The sequence below is a fragment of the Centropristis striata genome, chromosome 3, assembly GCF_030273125.1.
Source record: "Centropristis striata isolate RG_2023a ecotype Rhode Island chromosome 3, C.striata_1.0, whole genome shotgun sequence".
In the NCBI taxonomy this organism is placed as follows: Eukaryota; Metazoa; Chordata; class Actinopteri; order Perciformes; family Serranidae; genus Centropristis; species Centropristis striata.
The window spans coordinates 7654831-7673156 of record NC_081519.1 but is presented as its reverse complement, the minus strand read 5'-3'; the positions used below and the strand labels follow the sequence as shown (position 1 = coordinate 7673156).

The 18326-nt window shown below is 39.5% G+C and overlaps 1 protein-coding gene across 4 annotated transcripts in view; it reads right to left on the bottom strand.

Annotated features, from left to right (window-relative positions):
- celsr2 (cadherin, EGF LAG seven-pass G-type receptor 2) overlaps positions 1-18326 on the bottom strand; it is an 84801-nt gene that overhangs the window by 31924 nt on the left and 34551 nt on the right. For all 4 annotated transcript variants that reach the window (XM_059329360.1, XM_059329361.1, XM_059329362.1 and 1 more), the window contains exons 3-5: positions 11925-12147; positions 3937-4052; positions 3722-3810 (exon numbers count right to left, since the gene is read on the bottom strand). In XM_059329360.1, the coding sequence (XP_059185343.1) occupies positions 3722-3810; positions 3937-4052; positions 11925-12147 (428 nt within the window). The remainder of the gene's footprint in view (positions 1-3721; positions 3811-3936; positions 4053-11924; positions 12148-18326) is intronic.

Genomic DNA, 18326 nt, shown 5'->3' with positions numbered 1-18326 from the left:
GATATTTTTCACAGGATCAGTGGAACCTTTGACCTGCTGGTGAAGAGAGATGGAAGCTGAGAGGATCACCACAGTCAGTAGGATTCATCCTCTGGATATCCTCTGATATATGTCGAAATATACAAGTAAAATACTGACAACTAAAACCATTAAAACATAAAACAAAATACAGTGGATTGTGATTTGTGGCTCAGTAAAAACAAGTTGTGAAAATGCAGATTGCATAGAAACAGGAGACTTGGGCCTCTTTCAATCCTCTGAGTTTGAGAAAATACAGAATGTGAACTACCAAGACTCTTATGGTTTCATTACCATCATTATCTTGTTGGCTATGAAAGTTATGTGAACCAGTTTCACTCCTCAGTCTGCAGTTCAGGCGACTGAACCCTGAACCGATGTGATAAAAGCCTCAAACAGAGTTTTGTAAACTATTTCCGAGATTAACGGACTCACTTGAAAGCTGTTGAGTCACCTAAGAAGATTAGTATCCAGAGAGGTACAAAGATATTAGAAACTTTAAGAAGTTTTCTTTCAAGTACAACAGGGCCTGTTGTCGAGCAGCGTTCCCACAGGAAGTCCCAACATTTATTATCTCGACTGTGAGACTCGCTGTTCAACCCTGAAATGTTAAGCAGACGGAAACAGGCACTGAAGGTGGCTTTCACTTTTCACTTGATGCTTTAATTTGTTACAAATTTGTTGATGATGAAACAAGCAAACATGCGGAGTGAATTGCCAAAGGTGAAATCATCCGACATGCTGTTTTCCACGGTTTTCCCTCCGCTGTGAAAGCTCAGAAACAGGCAGCGCTCCAGATTGGACGCTCCTTTCACTGACCTCTGCTGTCATCAGTCACGGCTGTTGACTCTCCAATAATGACTGTCTGTCAGAGCGTCTCTCCGCTGCACAAAACCCTGTCCTGTCAGCGCTGATTGGAGCGCACATATTTGCTCAAGACCACATTAAACACTGCCCTCACTCGCCGCTACAGGGGATTATGGGAATATGAGTTCCCTGTCACAGAGGGTGACAGGGGTTGCGCTGGAGGAGCAACACAAATATGGGATCTAAGATTGACTAGAAAAACCATAGCAACAAGAGGGGTTGGCCCTGAAGCGCGGCGTCCCCGCTCAAAGCCCGAGTCAATACTTCTCTCGGCTTTTCTTTACCCTCCTTTCGCTCCTCTCCTGCTCCGCTTTTCTGTCCTCGCCGGAGAACAGAGAGAGAGGGGCACCTTCCCCGGGGCCGCATCATTCACTGCCCGTGGTCCCAAAGGAAGCCGAGCCCAACACAAAGGCAGCGGTCATTGCCATTCTCCACAGTCCCCCGCCGTCCTGAAAGCCACATTTCAATCTAAAATGCCCCCTCCCCGCCTCACCCTGCCCCACCCCCTGCGGACAGGGACGGGTCAGAGTGGGCCACTGTGGGACACCTCCAGAGGGAGGAGCCACGTTTCTACCTCAGAGACTCACAGGATGTGCAACATAAGAGCAGGACGGGGAGGATTAGTTCAGCCGGAGCTGGGGGTCGGACCTCGGACACTTCTGGGATGTTGTGAACTGAAAATATGCAACAAATCTTATATAATGAATACAAAAAAACAGGTTTCATACAGCTATTTAAGAGTGATATTCAAACGTTTTATCATCACATCTAGATTGTAGTTTATCAAAGCTTATAGCTGTTTATTCATTTATACATCAATCAATATTATCAATTTGTTTATTCTAATTTAATTGCATTACTTTTTGAGTATGATTATTTAATGCTTTATAATTTCCAAAGTAAGGGACAAACATCAAGTGATGAAAGATTTTTGGTTTACATGAGTCATTGTGTACATGAAACACCAGATTATGAAGAACGTTTTAAGCTTTATGGAGCATCAATTAATGAAATGTAACTTCATACATTAGTTTCTATGCCCCTAAATCAGATAATGGCATGAAAAGGCATATGGTTTTATTTACTTATTTGGGCACAAGGTGGTGAATACTGTACGCATTTTAATCTGGGTTTAGTTCACCTTTAAATATAGCTACTTTATGCACTTTTTTCACTATTCATTTAAAATCTTTTAGACAGTGGAGGCAAAAGTTGCACCACAAAAAGTTTTGTAAATACACTGAGCACTAACACTCCATGTGTAAACTTGACGCTAACAGAATCATGTCCTCTTCAAACATGCAGCACACTTCCAGATGTTAAACTACGAGGTCAATGAAACAACAAAAGAATCAGAGATCCATTTGATGTGAGGGTTTTTTGTCCCAGAATGATTAACGAGACTATAATGTCCTCTTGGCAGAGAAACAACTCGTTTTCATCCAAAAGTCGACAAGATTTTCCCCTTCATCACTTCTTCTGGGTGAAAATCTGACACGGCCGCGTTATCATCGACACTGAATAGAAAATGTGAGCAGCGGGGGTGTTGCCTGGCAACATCTTTATGATGCAAAGTGACTTCCTCAATAGACTAAAATGTGACATCCTGTGTGTCGGTCCGGGCTGCGAGAGCACTGAGAGAGCAGAAACAACAGCTCCATACATTCCTGCGCAGATTGAGTTGTTGTGATGTTCTTACAGAGAAATGTATCAGACAAAACATATTTAGTCCACTCAGAGCATGTCTGGAAAAACACTGCCTTCCCACTCTCTGGCTTTCATTCATTCACCCTCCCTCCCTCTCTTGTCTCTCCCTCTGTCAGTGTCTCGTTGGCACGTTGGCTCTCTTCCAGATCATCAGCCTGTCAGCAGCGATTCTTTAGTCTGACAGAGCAGCAGCACTAAAGAGGCCTTGCAACAACTTACACAACTAACTAACAGTTCATTCTCTACGCGTTTTATCAAGGAATCATGTCAGTTATTACAGCAGCCTTTAGCGCCATAAAATTAAACGGTGTGTCGTCTGTCGAGGATCAAACCTGTGACCTGATTCCGGTCTGAATGTTTTCTGTGTCTACTATGTCTGGTATTTCACTGCCACACCTGATGAGAGCCGCAGCAGCAGACAGATCCAACCAAAGGTATGTCAGCTGTTGTGTAATAATTAGAAGAGGGAAACGAAAAAACGAATAATTTTACAGTGAGGTTTCACCATGACCACTAAATTAATAGTTTTGGGAAAAACACTTATAGTCTGTTCTCCACACTGAGATATTACCAAATAACATTTATCTCCTTTATTCTTCTGCATTGTGAAGAGAAACATCACTAATTAAAATTCTAGAGGATTTTAAACCTTATCAGAAAACAAATGGTGGAATGTAACTAGGTACATTTACTCAATTACAATTTTGAGGTACTTGTACTTTACTTGAGTATTTCCACATATGTAACTTTATACTTCTACTTCACTACATTTTGAGGTAAAATTCATACTTTTTACTCCACTACATTTAGCTGACAGCTTTAGTTACTTTTCAGGTCAAGATTTAACATAAAATGTTACCTCATAACAGTATATTAAGTAATAAGTAGCTAAAATGAGCCCTATCTTGAGGAATTTAAAACACTGCTTACATAAATGCGTCAAAAATAAGAATACAATAATACATTTAACAATCTGAGTGGGTCCATTCTGCATAACAAGTACTTTTTTGATACTTTAAGTACATTTGGATGCTGATACTTTTGTACTTTTACTTAAGTAAGGCACCTGAATACCTTTTCCACCACTGCAGAAAACAGGCTTTTGAGTATGAGCTCTTCAGTCGATTACCTTGTTGTAGTAGTGGACCTCCACCACGTGCCACTGGCCGTCACTGACTCCTCCGGGGATGTACGGTGAAACTGTAGTTTTGGTCTCACCTGGGAAATGATCAACAGGTAAATGACCGCAACACATTCTGGACAATAACTGTATGAATCTGACAAAAAAAATTGTTGAGAGTAAATCCTAATAATAAAGGATGAATAAACTAATGACAGTTCTACCTGCAGAGAAGGTGAGCTGTATCTGCTCATTGATGATCTCCATGGCGAGGAAGTCGTGTTTCTCATTGAAGCGTCCGTTGTAGAGTAACAAACCGTTGGACTCTTTGGTAGCAAACCTGAAAAAACAGACACAATTTTACTTAATTTCATTCACTACCCAATGTCATAACTGTTTAGCTCATGCATTTTTATTTAACAATACTCGATCTATGAATCAGAAGTAACGGCTGGTGATATCGTACATTTCACAAATCATCAAAAAACTCGATTAAAAGACCAAAACCAACAATAAATTGATCATAATAAAAAGAATAGCTGTCTCAGACCTGACCCTAATCTAAACTAACACCAAAGTCAGACAATAACACACACAAACTAACTGATCAAGACGGCAGTGGTAGACCAGCAACACCAGTGTTCTGACAGATAAAATTACTGTTTTTGTCAATGGAGTCTGGTGGCTTTGAAGAGACCACAGAGCAGCTTCAGTTCCCTCCGCATAAACTTAAATCGAGCTGCATGACAGCCAGGTAAAGCGTTAAAAATATTCTAAATATAGTGTACACTCAGACTGATATTGATTGAGTAGGTTTTTGGTGGCAAAAATATGTTTCAATGTTGCTCGTGTCCGCAGCAGTACATTGATTAGCTTCTGTAACTCCTACAACCCCTCTTCAAATTTCCCAAATGTCCCTTTAAATGTTGTTGTTGTTGATGGACTGGGGCACTGTACTTTATCTGTCAAACTAAATTCCACAGACACTGCTGCTGTAAATACTCCCTAAAAGCATAATTTATATGGTGCATTGATACACGGTCGCCCATAAAGCTGGAATAAAATATTTTTTACCTCTTTCCATGAAATGATTGTGACAGTGTGATGTATTAAACACAGATAAAGTGTGTATCTTCTCAAAATTGTATTAGTCAATCTCTTCCAAACATATCACAATGAAAATGAAACCACAATTATTCCAACTTTATGGGCGGCCGTGTATATGTGTAATAATCTGTGGCAGAAAATAGTCCCGTTTTTGCAACCTATTTTAGAAAATGAGGTATTTTTGTGAGATTTGAGAAAAATGCAACTGTAACATCAGCCTTTAATCATAAGGATACCGAATGACATAAGTAATGACACGTACTGTCAGGAAACATTTGCTGTGGGCCATCATGCCTGTTCTCCACATTAAAAGAGAGAAAAGAAGAGAGAAAAGAAAGAGGGCAGTGGTCTCCTTTGACCCATTTAAAAATATCCATAGCATCCCCTCACGTTCACCTTGCTTTCCTTTCACACTGCAGTAATGTAGTGTGACGTGTAACTTACTATGAGGAAGATGAGCCTCGAGATTTAACAATGCAAAGATCACTGAGCAGATAATGAGGTTAATGATGAACACAAGGCCCAGTCGGAGGAAAAAAACACTCATATTTGCAGTGCAGACAGTGAAGGAATGCAGGATCTGCGTGCCGTGAATAGATATCACAGAACCACATTAACTGACACACTACAACACAGAGACAGGAAACTAGGGCAATGTCAAAGCAGCACGGTGGGGGAACACATTAGTGCAAGTAAAAGAGAAGCACACAAGAAGACAGTTAAGAGTAACGACAACGTCAGATTCAAGATATATTGTCTCATGGAGGAGCACACAGACAGCTGCTGGTGCTGTAACCACAGCCTCAGTTTCACATTTCTGTTTGCATCTTCGTGGTGAAACCTGATCGACCAGGGCCATGATCCTCACATATTAATGCGCATTTTAACATATCCGGACACGCGGTTTAAAGTCAGGGACCAGACAGCCGACGGAGCCTCACTCTTCATCAAAGTATGTGTCGGAGCTCACGGTTTAAAAATACCACGCGTTACCTGTCAGCTACAGTCTGTGGTCGTAAATCTGATCCTGTGGAAATGGGTCACTAGGATGTGGGTAAGTATGTTATAAAAAAAAAAATAAGGAGAAAAATCCAGCACTAACTACCAGATTTGTTCATTATTCGTCCCACAGGGGACCCAACAATGAGCCTCCTGAGCACAGCTGCCAGCCAAGAGGCTTGTGTGAGTTACTGGCATCTGTGTTTTCTGGTTATTCACTCCATTAATATGCAGCTTCAGATTCCTCAAATTAACGAATGACTTATTATTTCAGAAATATCAATCTTACATTTGATCTGAAACAATGAAAACTACAAAGTTAGAGGGGTTTACTGCAGTCTCCACCTAAACTAGTAGGATTAGTCGATTAATACAATAGTTTTGGCTTCGAGAAAACAATCATTGTGTCATAACTCCCTTCTTCTACAGCGCTGCTCTTTCACACATTCTCACTGAGTTTCTGACTGAAATATGTTAAATATAGTTTACCAAAATGTTGAAAATATTTTTGGAAGTTTCTAGCAGATTATGGCAGTGCATTGCAACATCTGATTTTTTTTAAATTTGTTTTTATTTATAATAAATCGGATAATTATATTCGTAGTTTTCAGTAGGTTGTGGAAGCGCACTAACATTACAACATAGTTTATCTTATTTATTTATTTTATTGGTTATTATTTTTATTCTATTTTATTTTTTTATTTGTCTTTTAGTGGAGTATAAAGTTCAATAAAGTCCACTGTAAAAAATGCAAGTTTTAATCTAAAAGTTAAATAAATTAACAATATTTTCCAAAGTCGATAAATTATCATGTTAAATAATCATAAGCTCAATTTTGACTAAAAAAATTGTGATTAGAGTTTTTTTCTATAATGTATAAGACTTCTATGTTTCTATGAAAGCAGAAGGTGAAATCTCAACACCTTCTTGGTACAGAGAACACTGAGGTGAAGTAAGGGTAACACTTTACAATAACCATAATTTATAAATGGTAAACAGATAATTTATTAATGTTTAATCATCATTTACAAACCGTATATAGGCCATTTAGAATGGTAAATACATAATTTATTAATGTTTAACTAGCTCGATAATTTATAAATGACAAATAGAAGGTATATTAATGTAAGTTTATAGTTACTTTACTATTAACAAACAATTAAATTATAATTAATACTTTATCAATAGTTTTAGTTGCACTCATTTTAACTTTTTTAACACCATATTAAGTATGTAAGTGATATGGAAATGGTTCATATACCTTTAAGGAATTAGTTTAAAACATTTTAAGATTAAATATGTATAGCACTTTATAAATGGTTAATAATTGGTCTATAAACCATCTATAAACATCACATAGTTGATTACTGTAAAGTGTTACCGAAGTAAGTCATTAATACATCCAGATATCTTTACATGCTCTGAGAGAGCATGAACAGCAGCCCCTCTCCCCTCTCAGACTTCAGGGTTTGAGGCGATGATGTACATGATGCTGTTCGTGCAGTATTCTTGAGCTGGAGAGGAGCCAGGGGGCACGGCACCGCTGACCTGCTTACTGAGAAAAGCGATAATCACGACCTCGGAGGAAAAAGGATGCCGACGCTCCAGCTGATAATAACAGCAGAGACAGAGCAGTTACATGCCGTCTAGATATCCAGTAAAAAAAACAGAACGCCAGCTAGAATCACATCCAGACTCTATTACTCTCCACTGGGCTCCCAGTCTTTGACGGATCGATTTAAAAGGCTCCTCCACATTGCCCCCTTGAGCCCTCTGAACTATGGGAGTAATCAGCCGGAGCTAAATACTGACTCATCTGGCATCACTGCATGTCACATTAGGCAGCCATCAGTAAAAATAACAACCAGTCTGCCCTTATGTAGGGGACCGTGTCACGCTATGTTAACATGCTGCCGTTCATAGGATATGTGCAGTCGGGAGGAAAAAAAAGAGCAAAGAGCCCCTTCTAGACTTTATAACCTTAAAGTTTGAAATAAAGACGTAAAAAACTGTGTTAGGGGACATAATTCATTTAAACTGTGGAGAAGGAGAAGTCTAAGTCAACTAATACTCTAAAAAACATTTTTTTATATATCTTTAGGTTGTCAGTAGGTCGACTCATCGCTTTGGTCCAGACAGAAATATCTATAGAACTACTAACTACTGAATGGATTCAGATTAAATTTTGTGCAGTCATGTAGGGCCGTCCCTGGCTGGAGAAATTCATAGTTAACTAACACAGAAAAAAGTTATTTCAAAAGTAATGATGCAAAAACAGCACTTTAAATGTTGTGTTAATGAGAAAAGTGTCTATCAGTTTCTTGAAAATAACTCATTCAACATGAAAAAGGCATAAAATAATGAGTTGACTTAGTTGACAAAGATCGCCATATTATCATTATCAGTTATTTTTTCTGCTAAATCTGACATTATGAGTTTTAGTTTAATCGCCCCTGATTGGAGATTTAAAGCCAGCAGCTGTTTATCTTAATCAGTCCTAATAAGTCGTAATATTTGCATAACAGTAATGGATGGAAACATGCAATTAATTCACATTTGTCGATTTTCTGGAAATAATTCATCCTGGATTCGACTGGAAACTTCACTAATAAGGTTTTGACATTTGCAATTTTTATGTCTTGAAATTTTTTTTTGATGGATTACCATTAAATGTAACATTCATGTTCCCTACAGGTTGAACTGTACTTTGGTGACCTTTAACTATTCCTCTAATGCCGTTATCAGGTCACAGTTTTAACATGGGATGACACCACAGTGCAGCTTCACAGAGCTGCTGTAGCCTCACAGTTATATGCTCCAAGTGCCAGTGGTGAATGAAACTAAATACATTAACTCAAGTACTGTACTTCAGGTACATGTACTTTACTTGAGTATTTCCATTTTATGTAACTTAATACTTACTTCTACTCCACTACATTTAGCTGACAGCTTTAGTTACTTTTCAGGCCGAGATTTAACAAAAAAACATGATCAATTTAAAGTGATTAGACTAACAAAAGTATATAAAATAGTTAAAATGAGCACTATCTTTGATAAATTAAACGTTGCTTACATAAATGCATCAATACAAATAATCTAAAGATATATTTAACAATCTGAGTGGGGCCATTCTGCATAACGAGTACTTTTACTTTTGATGCTGATACTTTTGTACATTTACCTCAAGTTTTGGATGCAGGACTTTTACTTGTAATTGAGTAATTCTGCATTGTGGTATTAGTATTTTTACTAAAGGGATCTGAATACTTCTTCCACAACTGGAATGAGCCATCGTGTATTTAATTTTTTACTATGTGTAGATTCCTCCGGAGCATTAGGTGGTGTAATGTTCAGGTCGAGGCTTTAAGTGTATGTTATGTAACCACGGGTGTTAAATGTAAACGGGAGAACAGTTTTTGTTTGGAGTGGGGCAGTGTGGCTGTATTTTGTTTCAACTTCAAGATAAAACATATTTAAATTGGCAGACATTATTACTGGTGAGAAAATAAACGTAATATGACAATCCTTGGTAAATACTAGATATCGAGTGCACTTCTTATTAATGCAGTGAGTAAAGGACTTAGTCACTGCACATGCTCTTGTACGAGTTGAACAGTGACTTCAACATCTGTTCAATCACAGAGAATATTAGAGATATCACGATGAGAAAGAGTTCAAATCTCGTGTGTGCTGATCCCGAAACACTCTGAACCTTTTTGTGGAATCTCAGTCTTAATTACGGCGCTCGACAGTTGGAGCTGTGAGAGAATTGAGACCTAAAATTAGCCGTCACTGTGAGCGAACAGGATCCACATCCTGAGCCGTTCATTATAACAGACGCTCTCTCTGGGAGAACCTGATCGGTGCGGGCTCAGGTGACAGAGCTGCTCATTGACCTCACCTGCCTCAGGCTCTCAGCTTCGGCACCTTTTACACAGCAGCTACTTCACAGCTTCTGTGACCAGCCAGTGAAACGTAGACCACTTTCAGAACTGGTTTGAGCGGTTCTCCATCAAAAAAGCCTGTCATCTGAACCTGGCTTAAAGAAGGGCCGAGTCCATAAAGCTCACAAGGGGGATATTATTTCCACGACAGCCTATTGTGAGCATCAGCCCCTGCCAAGCACGTCTAAGGTGACAGGTATCACAATGAGTAAAGCAAAATGGCAGAACACATTCCCTGTGATAGCATCCGAGAGGTGATACTTGTTGTCACTTGTTGTGACAGATATCAAACACAATATGGGCGGCTTTTATCGTTGATTACATTTCATCACATGGAGAATTCATGCAGATTGGACGTCCTGCTGTTTCTGCATGTGTTCAGTTTTCACGCCTCATCTGCTCATTTCCAAAGCACCTCCCCCTCCACAAACCAACCAAACAATCAACCACACACACACACAATAAAAGCTTCAATGTCCCATCCTTTTAAAACCTAACATCATAACTGATTCTGACACAGGCTGGATAGTTAAAAGAATAACATTGCTGTTAGGTCATTGTTAAAAGTAAAACTGAAAAAAAATGTCTACTTTTAAAACTAATGTATTAAAAAATGCATGATGCATTTGCAGTTTCTTTTGTGCAGTGTAAGAAAAAGAGGAACCTTGGGCTCAGATCTTTGCTATTTTTACTAAATGCTAATTGTAGCATGAGATAGCACCTCCAGCTCTCAGAAGAAGTGCCGCGTTAGCAATCACTTTGCTGTTTGCACGTCTCACGTCCTGAAAATAGTCTGAACTTCAATCTGCTGGTGTTTTTCTTGGGTGTAATATGAAATCAAGTGGTTCCTATTTATTCCTATGTGAAGTAGTTTAAGGAACTGTTTGACATGCTGGGAAATTAGGTTAAGAGAGCTCTGTACAGTAAATATGGAGCAACAGTCCGCAGCTGGTTAGCTTAGCTTAGCATACAGACAGGGAATAAGGGGAACAGCTAGCCCAACTTTGTCAAAAGACCATCAAATCTATCTTCCAGCATCTTTAAAGTTCACTGAAAACATAAGTGTATTAAATAAAGCCGTTTTATCAAGATTATGTATTTTCCACTAAGCTAAGCTAAATGGCTGCTGGCTGCAGCTACATATTAGCATGTTAGCATACAGATATCAGAGTGGTGTCAATCTTTTCCTCCAACTCTTTGTAAGAAAGCAAATTTAAGTACTTCCCAAAATTCTGTCAAAGCTGCATTAAACAAGTTTTTGATATAATGTGTTTGCTTATTTCTGTTTTGTGAGTGGGGGTTTTCCTGTACAAGATTTTTCAGACTTGTTGTATTTTATTCCTTCAACCACCTTGTGTTGTGATATTTGTGCACATTTTAAAACCTGTTGATATAAAAGTCTTTTGATGTATAAAAGTAGATGTGTTTCTCATTCTGAACGGAAATATGGACTTTTTTGGGAGCATACATCTCTACTTCAGCCTTGCCATCTGTTGGCTAGTTGGTTTGTGTACAACAACCATAGCAACGCACAGATCTGACGGAAAACCCTCCATTCAGAAAATCTGAACCGAATCTGCTGTTTACACAACCCAAATAAAGGTCTAGAGGAATATTGATGTAAATGTAGAAGTAGTCAGCGCTGCATACAGACACAATGAATGCACAGTGCACACTCATCTAAAGTCTCCCAGGCTTCACCTTGGTGAGGACTGTGCTGAAATAGGCCAGCCGCTGACTCACAGCTCAAAGTGACCAGTGACACTGACTGTAATAAGATCAGACTCACTCTTGGCTGCAGGATTAGCATCCTCAGGTTATGCAAGTCTCCTCTCCAAAAACGCCAAAAGCTCCTTCAGCTCACCTCCTGCTCAGCTTTTCCCTCACAGTGCAGCCTGCACACCCCAGTGTTCGCAGTATTTATAGCACTGGAACTATAATCTGATACATAAGTGGCTCTACAGAAGATGGCTGTTGTTCAGTGAGCCCATTATTGCTATTAAACACCATTATCGTTACATAAATGTGAGGTTGGGGGGGACACTTCAGTGGAGAGCGTGCACTGAGAACGTGTGGGTGGATGAAGAGTGAATCACGGATTACTGAAAGGCGATGGAACAGGTGATCCAGGTGAGCTGCTGCAGGGAGGCAGAGGTGCTTACGTGAGAGAGAGGGTGAAGTGAAAGCGCTGGCGGAGGCCCTTGAAGGTCAGGAAGGAGTGCGGGGGGAAGTTGCGCGTCGTCATCTCACAGAAGGGCTTGTCGTAGCCGCCAGGTGGACACTCGCACTTAAACCCGCCGACCAGCAGGTTGACGCAGGAGCCGCCGTTCTTGCAGACACCAGGAGCACAGCGGCCGGAGCGGGACGACAGCTCGCAGCGCTCTCCTGGACACGGAGAGGTGGAGAGAAATGAGGATTAATATTGTTTGTGACAAGCAGCATCACCTCAGGGACCACACACTGCTATATGTCCTGTATGTCATGTTATAGAGGTGTAACATTATCCAGCTGAATATACAGTTGTACTGTTTCAAACCAACATGGTCTCACAGGAATCCGTGAAATAGCCACGGAATCACTCAAATTTCCATGAAATTGACACGGATTTCGCTACAATGCAAGTTAATGACAGTCATATTTTTCTGGCGAGATCTTCACCACAAAGTGATTATGTACATTCACTGAGTGAATATTTAGAAAATAAAACATATATTTCTCGCTAGAAATGTGATCAAAATCCATTTTTATGCAGAAACAAAGTCAAAATATTAATTTTTTCACTAAAAATGAGAGAACTGTTTGTTGTTTTTGTTCTGACCGCCGGAACCTTGAAAGTCACGTGACTTGGAACAAACCAATAGCCAAGGGATATGACTGTCATTAACTTGCATTGTAGCGAAATCCGTGTCAGTTTCACAGAAATTTGAGCGATTCCGTGGCTATTCCACGGATTTTGAGTTAAGCAAAATCCATGGCTATTTCACGGATTTCTGTGAGACCAGGTTCCCTGTGTGTCATGTTATAGAGGTGTAACATTATCCAGCTGAATATACAGTTGTACTGTTTCAAACACACAGCAGAGGAGGAAAGATAAAGAAAGTACATTATTGACTAAGTGCATCAGAAGAGTCAGAATTATGAGCAGTTTTTCTCCTCCACTGTGTCTTCAGTTTCAGTGTTTCTCTCTCGTCTGTGTCACACCCAGCGTGACTCCCCCCTACTCCCCCGCCTCCCTCTGGGAATATGGTGTGTGCAGTTTGTGCTACATTCATATTCAGAGAGACAACTTGGTGTCTCAAAGCAGCGAGTTGGAAGTGTTTATGCATTCAGACTCTGAAACCGTCACACAAAATTATTGCAGTTTCTGCAGACGGTGGTGGCTCATGGTGATTACTTTCAGTTTTTTCACATATTGCAGACATTTGATGAGCTCATTTTCAAAATACAATGTCAACCAGAAAAAAGTATGTGTTCCCTTCCTTTCAGACTGCAATTTACAGAAAATCTTTTCCAAAAAAAGAAATTGGTTTGTAAGCTTGTCAAACTCTTCCTAAACTCAAACTCAATCCTTAACTATTTGAAATGATTGTATCTTGTTTACTGTATATCTAAGGTTATATCTAAGGTTTAGGCGCAATGAAAGTTTAAAGTTATTATCTCAAAGTTTCAAAATTCCTTATATTCCTTATAAGACTTTCAAAAAAATTGTTTTATTCCTTCAGATAAAATAGAAATAATGGTGTAGTGACATGTGAGTTATTGATGAGTTGAGATGTTCAATCAGAAATAATTTATTCATATTGCGTTCATCAAAAGGTAGAGAGGTTTTCTCCGTCTTACATTATAAATGAAAATATGTGTTTTTGGACATTTGAAGACACTTTATAGATAAAACATTCAATTGATTAACTGAGAAAACACTCCACAGATTAATCAATGATAGTTCTGCGCTGAACTGCAGAATAAGACAGACGACTGTCGGTCACTTCAGGCCGACAAAGCAAACAGAGATTGATTTGAAGGCGAAGTTCGGTGCAGCAGTGAGACGTGCACAGACAATGAGACTGTGTCCCTGGAGGGCCTCGGCCCCGCTCGGCCCCGCAGTCCGGCTCACATGTGCCGATTGTCTGCATTCTCTGGATCGGGAGGCTGCTGCAGTTGCTCAGGCGAGACCGCACGCTCCCATGCGTGAGCTGGAATTTGTGTCAAAGCCACTCAGTCAGCAGTGTGGAAGACTTCCGCTGTGTACTACAGCAGCACTGTAACACTGACACACACACACACACACAGCCCACATCTTCATCCAGATACACAGGCCCTTTATTTACTCCTTCACTATTAATCACTCCATTCACAGACCGCTGAAAGCAAGTTTCTTTGTTTTATCCCAGTTGGTGGGGAACATCTATTCAGTCAAAGTGAAGTCAAGAGATGCTGGATGGATGAGACGCTAAAGTGGCCGATAATGACACTGGAAATCTTCTCAGAGGTCATTTTGGACCACAGCGACAAAAGAAACTGCATACATAAACTTTAAGCTGCAGTTTAAAACAAGGCAACACAAATTCCACAAAGGATTTTAACTTGTTACTCAAGAAAAGACATTTTTCATTGTCAACCTGCATCTCCTGGTAAGGGATTCCTTCAGTTTTCATCATCAAGGAGGTTTTTACCGAAAAAAGAATTATCCACAGAGTTCCCCTCTCCAAAACAAACAAACCAGGTGATTAAAACTGGTAAAAACACTAAATAAAATCATTTCACAATAGAAATCATTGTTTCTCTGACGTTGTTTGGCAAACACGGGACGTCCTGGGAGGATAGAGAGCTGAGCTTCTGCTTCTCTCTCTGATAACTTAACATCCAAACATTCAGGAGGACTTTACCAGAAGCCTGATTATGTGCAGAGGTCTCCATCTCTCCTAAACTAATAGATCTAGAGATTAAAACCAGTAAAAACACTGAATAAAGCAGTTTCACATTAGAAGTTTCTCCAATGCTGTTCGGCATGCCTGTGGAGGGCCTGGAGCAGAGCTGACACTTTCATTTCCTCAGCTTGGTTTTCTGATAAACGTCTGATGACTAAAATCTTTCACCTGGTTAAAATATATCGTTAAAAATGACCAAAAATGGAAAAATGTGGCTTAAAACTGTATGAAAAGTCAATTTATGACAGCTTCTGGCAGATGACCGCAACTCTGAGGCCATTGGGAGACCAGAAAATGAAAAAAAACATTACTTTGATTAAAATTACAGATTTACAACTCAACAAAATATATACCTATATTAATACCTATATATACTATATATATATAGTGTAGGTCAAGTAGTTTTTTACACATTTCAATGCGGAAAACTTTCATATTATACCTTAAATGTTCAGAAATAATAAATGGATGCTTCACAGTTTGGCGATCACTAAATAAAGAAACTTTTGGGTTGCCAGGTTGTGGGCAGACATTCTGCCAACATTGCTCGTTTTGCCTGCTTGGATCTTTAATTAATCTGGAAGATCTCCTCCCGTGAACTGTTGACCTCCTGCAGGAAAGCCGCAGAGCATCGAGGCAAAAACCCCTTTTGTTAAAGATTCACTAACATTTATAACTGCAGCATCAATGGCTTGTTGTTGAGCCTGAGACCCCTCAACCTTTGATAAATGAAGGTTTTATTAACAGGGGGTCTCTTTGACTACACTACCTCACATCTCAACAGGTCTTTTTTCAGTTATAAATAATGCAATGATTACAATGAGCAGATTGTCTTTTTACATGAAGCCACAATTGACAGGAATATTCGTTTGCCCGACTTTGAAGTGTTATAAAAACCATGTAGCATGGCAGGGTGTTGTGTCTCTTCCAGAAGCAACAAAATGGAGAGTAATCGGCGCTCTACACTGTCCGCTCATGACATTTCACTGTCATGTTGTTCCCAATGACAAACAGCTGCTGCTGGCCAGCCGGCTGGAAAATAAAGCCTTTCTGCTACTGTGCTGCCTGCCTCGTTATTAATTCAGCAACTTGCTGTAGGCAATAAACTACTTTTGTTTCTTTAAGCAGTCACAGTGGTCAAACATTGCATCAGCAAACAGAGCTGCATTAAACAGAGCTGCTGGGATGAGAGACACCGAGATGTGAAAATACATATTTAACAGTTCATTTCGGTACAAATGCACACAGCTCTGCCTCGGTGATACCTGACAAAATGATTCTCAGTGCTCAGTTCGTCCCCGCGGGACGTCTCCACAACAACAAGCTTTACGTTGCCAGGTGAGCAGCACAGCGGGGCGGGGAAGGGCTCACACAGTCACAATCCTACAGAATATCCTGATCAATAATTCAAACACGTCTCCTATGCTCTATTTACGCCCCTCTATAAGTCCATCTCAGTGCCCACACTGCTTGTTTACTGCCAGCATGAATCATTAAGGCAGAAAATCACACAGAGATCCTGGTTTTTTTTAGACAGGAAGAGACGCTTCAACTCTTTGCTCCTTCATTTCTGTTTTTGGCCATTGAATCTCAATATAAACTTGATTGAACTGGCATTATATTTACTGGAAAGAGAAGCATTTCTGCTCATAAATGTAATCAAGCTGAAATCAAAATGGCTGGATGAATTAAAAGGCATATTCAACCACCACTTTACAAACACCAAATTCTAAAAGTGCCGCAGAGAGCATTAAAGTAAATTATATCACGGAATACAAATTTAGATATTAACACCTCTGCCTACACATTAGCAAAATGATTATTGTTTTTTTCAAACATAAAATGTAAGCCAGTGAAAAGAGGGGAATAAAAAGTAGGTGGTAATTTATCTGCTAAATGGGTTTGTAGGATTTATCGCTCTTCCAGTTCGTCATAAATTGATCCCAGAGGATTTCCACACAGAGAGAGATGAAGAATGAACTAAATGGCCAAATTATGACAAGGATGATAAGTGTGTGGTTTGCAAAATGAACTAAAATTCAAACTTTTGCTGCAGGTTTTCACACTAATAACACCAGCTGCTTCTGTAGACAATAAAAAGCAGAGTTCAGTTGTTCAATATTATATAATGAAACCCGACAGAAGAATAATCACAAGATGTAACTGTGCACCACCCACACACGGTGTTTCCTCAGAGATCTTACACATGAACAGGTGTGTCTGCGCTGCGAGGTAACAGAGGAGCGTCGCCGAGTGGGCGGATCCCTCCGGACAAACACAAACACAACACGCTCAGGATCCACTTTCACCACAGCAGAGACAAACACTGATCCTCCCTGTGGTGACCAAGAGGTCAGCGTGAGGATATTTAAAGAGCAAACACTGGTGGTGATCAATAACATGATAGATACACGACCTGCAGCGATATCTGTGATCAAATCTTCTCGTCACATCGCAGGTCATCCAGAGCCCGAGGACCCGAACACTTCTCACACAGGGACACGTCAGATCAACTCTACTGCAATAAACAACTCATACACCTTTTTATGCATTTACATATTTCTTCGATATTGTTCACAGTTTTTCCATTATATTTTTCTTTCTTTATTATTCTTGGCTTTTGATGCACTTGTTTTTAGTTTTTCTTTTCCCTTAGTTTATTTATTAGTTAGTTTATAATTTGTTTATTCTTATGCACCACACAAAGATAAAGTCCTCATAGGTAAAAACCTCCTCAATATTAAACCTGATTCAATTCTTATTTAAATTTTTTTCTTACACTTTGATTATGTGCAAAAGGTTTTACTGCAGCAGTAAAGACGTACAGCAGCTTGGGATCTCTGTCACATTGCCTAGACTTTCATCAGACCTGCCTGATGAAGGTCTAGCATCTGAAATGTTGCAATAAATATACTCCTTGCAAGTTAGACTGTGTGGGAGTCTTCTCTGTATTTTTTGATCCACTCATCCTTCTCCTGTTTTGATCTTTGTTACATATCACGCACCATCTTTTTCTGTCCTTATTTTCTATCACCACTCTACAATCTACAATCAATAAAGGGCTTAAATCCTCAAAAGATTGTATCGGAACAATGCTGACCTTATAAAGTGCATTGGAGTAGGTGTGAGTGCTCTATCCTCAGTTTCTCCATCAATGTCATTATAAAATATAACTTATGGCATCATTATATCTCTGCCTAGTAATTTGGGACTCCTGAAAAACTTTTGGCAAGACGTTGTGGTGTACACTTCAGTGAGTGTTTAGGCTACTTTGATGAAAACGAGAAATTGGACTAAGTGATAAAACACAAGGTACTTTTATTTCTAAAACATAGAAAATTAGGTAAACAAGATGAATAATGGAGAAAGTCAAAATGAGATCAGTTTATCAAATGATAAGTAGGGTAATTTTTTCATAGACTTCTATGCAATTGCCTGGTGGCCATTAGAAAGATTAGACGTTTAAGGCACTTCCTCAAGGCTTCATTTGGTTTGAAGCTACAACTCGGTGTGAGGTCTCCTGTTGGTTTTGTTTGCGGTTTAAGACAAATATTTGGTTAATAAACAACTTTTTGGTGTTTGGTAGCTTATCTAAAAAGTGACAAGAAGAACCAGCAGTGGAAGAAGATGCAAATG